Genomic DNA, 8,181 nt, shown 5'->3' with positions numbered 1-8,181 from the left:
AAAGGTGTTAACTTTCCCACGGAAGGAAGCCACACGTGCAGCAGGGTTTACCAGAAGTAAGCAAACCGTTTTCTGTAAAGGGTCAAACTAATTATTTTGGGGGCTTGTAGGTCACTTGGGGTCTCTTATCTCAGCTATTCAACTTTGCCACTGCGGACGGAATACCGCAGATGCACACAGTGACTCAGAACCAATCTGCTCCAATGCAACTGTTTGCTAAGCAGGTGGCAGGCTGGACTTGGTGACAAAGCTGTGGTTTGCCAACTCCTGGTTTAGATTAGACATGAGAACTGAAGACCAGGGGTGGCCCGGATGACCCGAGGCTTCCTTGTACTCTAAGCAACCAGCCACAGAACGTATTGCAGAAGTTTCTCCGGGGGTGCTGAGTGGCCAGACCAGCCCTCAGCTTCTCAGGCTGGCCCCAGCAATGTCCTCTGGGGGAGTAAGCGTCCCCCTCAGAGCATCTCGTTAAGACCAGCGCCAAGGTGTGTTCGGGCCTCAAAGGGAAGATGGGTGGAGATGGCTGTGCTAGCCAGGAGCACAGACAGTAGCCAGCAAACATCTGTTTCTCCTGCAGTGACCACAGCACCTGGCTGTGCAGACAGCAGCCTGGGCAGGCCACAGCTGCCTGAGTCACTGTCCACGCCCACGTGGTTACTGCAGACCCCTGGCTGCCCCTTTGTGGCTGGCGGTCTGCTCTCCACTGGGGCTCCGGGAGTTGGAGTGAGGACCTAAGCCACTGCAGAGAGGATCAGGGCTCGTGTCCCACAGCCTCCTGAGCCAGGGACAAAGGCCCTCCTCCTGGCCCAGTCACAGGCACTGAGGACCCCAGGCAGACACCCAGCTTCTGCTGCAGCCACCAGTGAGCCCAGGGCCAGGCAGTGGTGTGGGGCCCGGGGTTAAGATGGGTGAGCCATCTTGGTGCCTTGAAGTGCTGGGGTCAGGCTAGGAAGGGCTGGGTTTTCTCCATCAGAGGAAGAGAGGCCATAAGGTTTCTCTATGCTCAGGCCAGGGGCCAAGCAGCCACGCTCCCTCCCTGTGGGGCTGCTGCAGCTCTGCTCTGTTCCTCCTCTTCCTTCAGAGTTAAAGGCACGGCTCCACCCTGACCTGCACCCTCTGGGGGCCTGGACTGAGAGTCATGGTCACTCAGCCCAGACTAGCCACAAGAGGAGGCCAGAGGGAGCTGTGCAGGAATGGAGGGAGAATCCCCCGGTGGGAGCCAATATGGATCCCTGGGGATGGAGGTAGGTGCCTTGGATAGGGACCTAGACAGGGGACTACAGTGGCACCTCCTCCTCGCTCAGCAGAGCTGAAAGGAGGTACCTGGCCTAGACCATGGTTGCTGACTGGGCTGGAAATCCCCGAGCCTGGAGTCCGTCCCTAGGCATGGTTACCACTTGTCGGAGAGGCCACCAGTCATGCTGTTCTTGAGTGATGACATTTTCCCCACATCAGCTCTGGGTTTCTCTCACTAAGGGACATGAGCTTCTTTAGGCCCAGCAGCCGCCGGTCACAGATGGGAAGGCAGGAAGTCTGCTCTGAGGGGGCGCTTGCCCTCCCTCCCCTCCCCTCCTCTTACTCGGAGGTCCTGTGTGCCCATGTCACAGAATGGTGAAGGAGAGTGAAAACCAGTGCCAGAATTGCAGGGGCTGCTAGCTTACCAGGATCCAGTCAGTTCATAGCTATAACCTGGTCCCAGACCTGGCTCTCAGTCACACCGGCCCTGGAGAGCATGATTCTCGAGTGCTCAGCACAGCCAGTCTCTGGCTGCTGGGTGTCTCTGCCCACTAGACATCAAGCCACAAGCAGCTGCCCTGGTACGCCAGATGGTGGCACTTCCACTTGACAAAAGTCCAGGGCACCTGGGTCACAATCAGATGCTAGACTCAGGATAGGAGAGGCCCAGCCCTGGCTCAGAACAGTCACCTCTCTGCACTCACCACCTCGTCCAGGATGCCTGGGACACATCAGAAAACCTTTCTCTGAGGATCGCAGCTTCTCTCAACTGGTTAAAGCCATCAGCAATTGGATGGGAGATCAGAGGAGACAATGACTTCCCTGTTTCCAAGTTTTGGGACCAAAAGCGAGGGAAGCCTGAAGCTAGAAGGAACTCCACTCGCACCTTCGCCCTGCTACTAAGACGTGAGTCAAGGTGGTGGGAGGGGCTTGGAAACCAACCAACCTGAGCTCAAATCCTGGCCTTGCTACCTCCACCTGTGGGACCTTGGCCAATGGTTTAACTCTGTGAGCCTGTTTTTACAAATGAAAAAACAGTGACAAAAACGCTCACCCTGGCTAGGTGATGGACAGGTGTCCATGTGCACGGAGTGGACGCTTGCTCAGCATACAGCAGCCACTGGCATCATCAGTCTTACAGGGGACGCCCAAGGATTCAGCCTATCAAGTCTCCTCCAGCCTGAGATGGAGTGCCCACAGCTGTCACCCAGCTTGAGGGGCCTTGTGCAATGGGACACCATCCTAGGCACTTCAGAACTATCTTGTGGGGGAGTCAGTACCCATGACTGTCTCATGGGGGAGTCAATACCCACAACTGTGGCCACAGGAAAGAGAAGCTTCAGGAACCTTGCTGACCCTCAGAAAGAAATGAATGAAAGGGTTGGCCCAGAGCCATTCTGGGGTCAGGGTCCCTTCAGTGGTGAGAGAGCTCACAGATCAGGTGGTGGTTCATTTGCAGAAGGAGCTCAGTGATCATGGAGTCAGCTTTCTGCTGGTGCTGGCCCCAGGGCCCCTGCTATCTATATAAACCCTTCCCAGATGGGGCCCCATGCTTTCCTAGGGAGCCTTCCCTTCCATGTCCCAGAGAGGAAAGGACCTGAGTTCAAATCCCCACTCCGCCATGTGGAGATTGTGAACCCTAGGCTTCCTCGCCCATGAAACATGAACACCACTGTTCACTCATGGAACACAAGCCTGGAACGCCACCCAGTGCTAAGGGGCTGATGGCTTCGCTCTGTTGAATAAGAGCATTTAAAGGGACAGATGTTAACATTCCTCCTATTTAAATACCAGGAAACAAAATGGCTAGCGACCTTAGATAACTGATTCAAGGTCAAGGATCTGGGACCTGGCAGAATGGGACTCTGACCCCAGGTCTGTGTGATCCTATAATTCCATCCACACGCTCATCCATGCATCCACATATGCGTCCATCCACATGAGAAAGTTTGTATACAGCACACTGTGTGCAACGCCAACCACCAAGCAGTAAGCAAGAGACACGGCCCCTGCCCTGGAGAGCCTGCATTTGGTAGAGAAGACAAATAATAAATAAGGCCATTTCAGTGCCAGCAAGTGTCACGGAGGGGGGACCTGGGTGGTGGGCAGACTGGCTGGGGCAGGGGTGGGATGGGATGCCTCGCTTAGCCGGGTCAAAGAAATCTATCCAAGAACTTCAGAGAGATGAGGAGGCCGTAGGCACTAAAGAGCCAGGGCCAGGAAGTACCAAGTCACCATGATCCAGGAGCAGAAGGAAGGCCAGTGAGGCACAGATGCGAGGAGGCTGGACATGCAGCTGGGCCAGACTGGAAACCCTGGGCACCACATTAAGGAGTGGAGATGTTTGTCCTGAGTTTAGTGACCTCTCGTGGGTTTTGGGCATGCACTCACACATGCCCTGCATGATTTTCAAGCTGCCAGGTCGGAGACTCGAACCACAGCTGGCCATGTAGGAATCTAGTACTTAACATTCCTCCTATTTAAATACCAGGAAACAAAATGGCTAGCGACCTTAGATAACTGATTCAAGGTCAAGGATCTGGGACCTGGCAGAATGGGACTCTGACCCCAGGTCTGTGTGATCCTATAATTCCATCCACACGCTCATCCATGCATCCACATATGCGTCCATCCACATGAGAAAGTTTGTATACAGCACACTGTGTGCAACGCCAACCACCAAGCAGTAAGCAAGAGACACGGCCCCTGCCCTGGAGAGCCTGCATTTGGTAGAGAAGACAAATAATAAATAAGGCCATTTCAGTGCCAGCAAGTGTCACGGAGGGGGGACCTGGGTGGTGGGCAGACTGGCTGGGGCAGGGGTGGGATGGGATGCCTCGCTTAGCCGGGTCAAAGAAATCTATCCAAGAACTTCAGAGAGATGAGGAGGCCGTAGGCACTAAAGAGCCAGGGCCAGGAAGTACCAAGTCACCATGATCCAGGAGCAGAAGGAAGGCCAGTGAGGCACAGATGCGAGGAGGCTGGACATGCAGCTGGGCCAGACTGGAAACCCTGGGCACCACATTAAGGAGTGGAGATGTTTGTCCTGAGTTTAGTGACCTCTCGTGGGTTTTGGGCATGCACTCACACATGCCCTGCATGATTTTCAAGCTGCCAGGTCGGAGACTCGAACCACAGCTGGCCATGTAGGAATCTAGTACCTTAACCACTATACTACCTGCTGGCCCCAATTTACACATTTTTGAAAGGCAACTGTGGCCTTAGTTGGTGACCACAGCGGTGAGGGGGTCCCAGCTGTTTCTTGTGGCCATAGTTGTGGGTACTGACCCCATAGTGACAGTTGAGGGACAGTACTGGAGTCCCATTGCACGAAGCCCCTCGAGCTGGGTGACAGCTGGTCCCGAGCACATGGGGCTGGGGAGAGAGCATTGCACACGTGGCAGCATTCGATAAAGACACCTGATAAAATCTCTCCCTGCCCGTCGTCCTCAGAGCCTGGAGTATGATGGCCCTGAGCAGATGCCCAGCCCCCTCCAGGCACCTTATCTTCGCTCTTCCCAGAGTAGGAGCTCAGAGAGTGAGATTAATTAGATATCCTGTGAATCAGTAAAATGTGTTGGGGGGGGAAGGAATGGAAAGCAACTGGTAGGACACTAGAGACAGTGTGGGAGGAGGGTGGGAAATGGCAGGGAGTGAGAAATAGGGGGAAATACACACACACACACACACACACACACACACACACACGAAACAAGAAATGGAAAATTATTTGACGATGATAGCAAGTATGATTAAGCCACTCTACAGTGTATTCTGGATGGGAAATCACGTTTTGTATGCTGTGATCATGCTCAGTGAATGAATGTAAAAGAAAGAAAGAAAGAAAGAAAAACCTCTAAAACAGAAAAATGAAAATATCAGATGCTGGGACTAGCAGTTGGCATAATGGCTATGTCGCTGGACTCCCATGTAGTCGACCACAGTTCGCGTCCTGGACCCGGTGGCTTAAACTCATGCCGGGTGCATGTGCGTGCGTGCCCAAGATCCTGAGAGGAGAATGGAGAAGGGATTGCAGTGTGGCCATCCCCCCTGGGGGGTGATTTCTCGCTTTCTATCTCTCTGTCTCTCTCTGTCTTTCTGGTGAGCACAGGTGCCCTATAGCAAAAACGTCTCAAAAAAAGAAAAGAAATGTCATATGCTGTGGACAGAGACATGTGAGAACTGGAAATCCAAGGGGCCCAAGTCAGGGAAAACAAGGGTTCTGGGCTGACACTTACGATTTTGGGTGGCGGGAGGTCAGGAAGGCTCTTCTGAGGTGCTGAGGAGTGCTGGCCAGGCTCCCCATTGGTCAGCGGACCTTGTCCCTCGGGTGCTGTGGGCAGCAAGAGGAGAAGGATTCTGTGAGGGCTGCCCAGCCTCCCAGCAGGGTCTCGTTACCCAGGAATGTCTGCTCACAGGCATTGTGACTTCTATTTGAGCAGGTGTTAATTACCAGGCAGCTGGTCCCTGGAGCTGAAGTTGTTTTTCTCCAAGAATAGGGTGCAGTAGTGCCCCAGTCACATGGGCAGATTCCTCTGAAGGAAACAGCTTGGAGTTTCTGGCAGCTTCCCCACCCACCTCCATGTCAAAAACAGTCTAGCCACAGAGCTGTACTGGCAGAGTTGCTGCCTGGTGGCCACTATATTGAGCAGCTCTCGGTGCCGACCCTGTGATTAGGGCTCTTTCCTTCCACAGTTTACCGGGAAGGCAAACGACTCTGGGCAGAGTGGTTGCCTTCATCTGGAAGAGTTCTGCCCAGTCCCTGGCTCGACAGTGGGGCAGGAGGTAGAAAAGCCACACTGACGAAGTTAGGCCACCAACTTTCTGTGCATTTTGTCATTTTAAATTTCCTATAGGGTGCTTGAGCTTGCCAGACACAGCTAGAGAGAAAGGGAAGAAGAAGGAAAGCACATCCCGGGGCGATGACCAAGCTGCACCTTCTTCCTCTTCGCTTCTCCTTTTAGGATTTTGGGCATGTACACACACGCCTGGTGTATCCTTCAAGTCACTGGGTCTGGGACTTAAACGGCACAGTCAGCCTTGTGGGATTCAGTCACCCTAACCACCATCGACGGCTCTTCTGACCCTGCCCATGTCAGCCTGCCCAGACAAAGGACAGACAGGTTCGGGCGGCAGCCACTCTGGTGGCTGATGTTTCAAAGGCAAGTCCTGAACAGGACTGAGTGCTTATGAGTGCAGTGTTCTACCTCTCCCGGAGCCTTTGTGGCAGAGTTTAGAGCTTGGGAGTTTTTCTTTTCCTTTCCTTTTCCCCCTCCTCTGCAACTGGGCAACTCTGCAAACCTCTGGTCCTGCCAGACCCATGCTGGAGGCCTTTGGAGAAAAGCAGTGAGTGGAACAGCACAGAAGAACGAGGCTCACAGAAGGTACCACGTGTCCTTCCTATGCAAGAGCAATGCTCTGGCCAAGAGAGCGCCTTTCAATATCATCTTGGAGTACCAAGGTGCTTGCTGACACCCCATCTCTCCCCTCCTCAATAGACATATATCAAGACATAAAGCTGGAATCGTTGGATCGGCACCACACACAGCTGCTTTCTCCGAACATCTGAATTATGACTTCCTGTTCCTGGGATGATGCTGGGAAAAGCCAAGAGATTTTAGGCCCAGATTCCTTATCCAATGGACAAGGAGGGGGTGGCCTGTTGAAATATCCCAAAATACATCAATCCAAAAATACCACACACCAAAAAGTGGTTTCCAGAAATAACTCCCCTGGGTCTGTCTGTGCGCTGGCTGGGAGGAGGGAGGAGCCAGATGGAGCAGAGCTTTGAGCCCTCCCCTCCCAGGAGCCAGGCATCCCATCAGCCATCCCAGCCCCATACCTTGGTCTTGAGACTCAGCATTCTGCTGCTTGTTGACCGTCACTTTGTTCATGTAAATGTACTCCTCATCAGAACCTGCAGAAGACAAAAGGAGGGCCCAGGTTTCACGTGACTTCACAGAGGGAAAGGACATCCAGAGAGATACAGCATCCCCCTCCAGACTTTCATCTGCTTGGGTTCCCGTAAAAGCACACAGCATTTTGAGTTGACTGAAAGAGTACCTCACAAAGACAGTTGGCAGTTTGCCACAAAAGAACCAAGTCGCTGATGCTAGTGTTCCAGCCTGAGCTAGGTGGTGGGGGGGCACGGGGGTGGGGAGAGGAAGGGTAGGGTTCAGGAGGTTAACTTAAGGAATAAAAATCCTTCATTGAAATGCATCCTTACCTCAGAGATCCGCCCCACCATCCACCAAGTAGAGGTGTCTCTGGATTTCCTAGCATCTCCTTTAAACTGTAAAAGGTGGAGTTGGCAGACAGTGTAGTGCTTAAGTTGACTCTCACACGGCTGACCACAGTTTGAATCCTGGACCTGGTGGTTTGAAAATCACGCTAGGGGTGTGTGTGTGTGTGTGTGTGTGTGTGTGTGTGTGTGCGTGCATGTGAGCCCAGGATCCCAGGAGGAGAATAGACGAGAAGGGATTGTGGCATGACCAATCTCCCTGGAGGGTGATTTCTCACTGTCTTGGTCTCTCTCTCCAGCGAGTGCACAAGTCCTATGGCAAAAACCTGAAAGAAAGAAATAGAAGAAGGTTTCCTGCCTTCATTCTCACCCTACTCTCAATTACTTGAATGTGCTAATAGGAGTGATGCACAGGTCAGACAAATCAGTGAGAACCCTGAAGTGCAGCAGCCAGGGCTTCAGGTGGTGTGCCATTGTGTGTGTGTGTGTGGGGGGAGAGAAGGTGGTGTGCCATTGTGTGTGTGTGTTTGTGGGGAAGGTGGTGTGCCATTGTGTGTGTGTGTGGGAGGTGGTGTGCCATTGAATGTGTGTGTGTGTAGGGGGGGAAGGTGGTGTGCCATTGTGTGTGTGTGTATGTGTGGGGAGGGTGGAGTGCCATTGTGTGTGTGTGTGGGGAAGGTGGTGTGCCATTGTGTGTGTGTGTG

The 8,181-nt window shown here is 53.2% G+C and overlaps 1 protein-coding gene across 5 annotated transcripts in view; it reads right to left on the bottom strand.

The window, feature by feature from the left end:
* Nucleotides 1–8,181, bottom strand: part of AFAP1L2 (actin filament associated protein 1 like 2) — a 122,212-nt gene that overhangs the window by 29,282 nt on the left and 84,749 nt on the right. For 3 of the 5 annotated variants that reach the window (XM_006162757.3, XM_014593411.2, XM_014593410.2), the window contains exons 3-4: nucleotides 7,079–7,153; nucleotides 5,475–5,569 (exon numbers count right to left, since the gene is read on the bottom strand). In XM_006162757.3, the coding sequence (XP_006162819.1) occupies nucleotides 5,475–5,569; nucleotides 7,079–7,153 (170 nt within the window). The other 2 variants (XM_006162758.3, XM_006162759.3) reach the window with 2 other exon arrangements.

Source organism: Tupaia chinensis, unplaced genomic scaffold, assembly GCF_000334495.1.
Source record: "Tupaia chinensis unplaced genomic scaffold, TupChi_1.0 Scaffold140534_1, whole genome shotgun sequence".
NCBI classification, from domain to species: domain Eukaryota; kingdom Metazoa; phylum Chordata; class Mammalia; order Scandentia; family Tupaiidae; genus Tupaia; species Tupaia belangeri.
The sequence above is the reverse complement of the archived record's forward strand: the minus strand, read 5'-3'. Positions and strand labels throughout refer to the sequence as shown.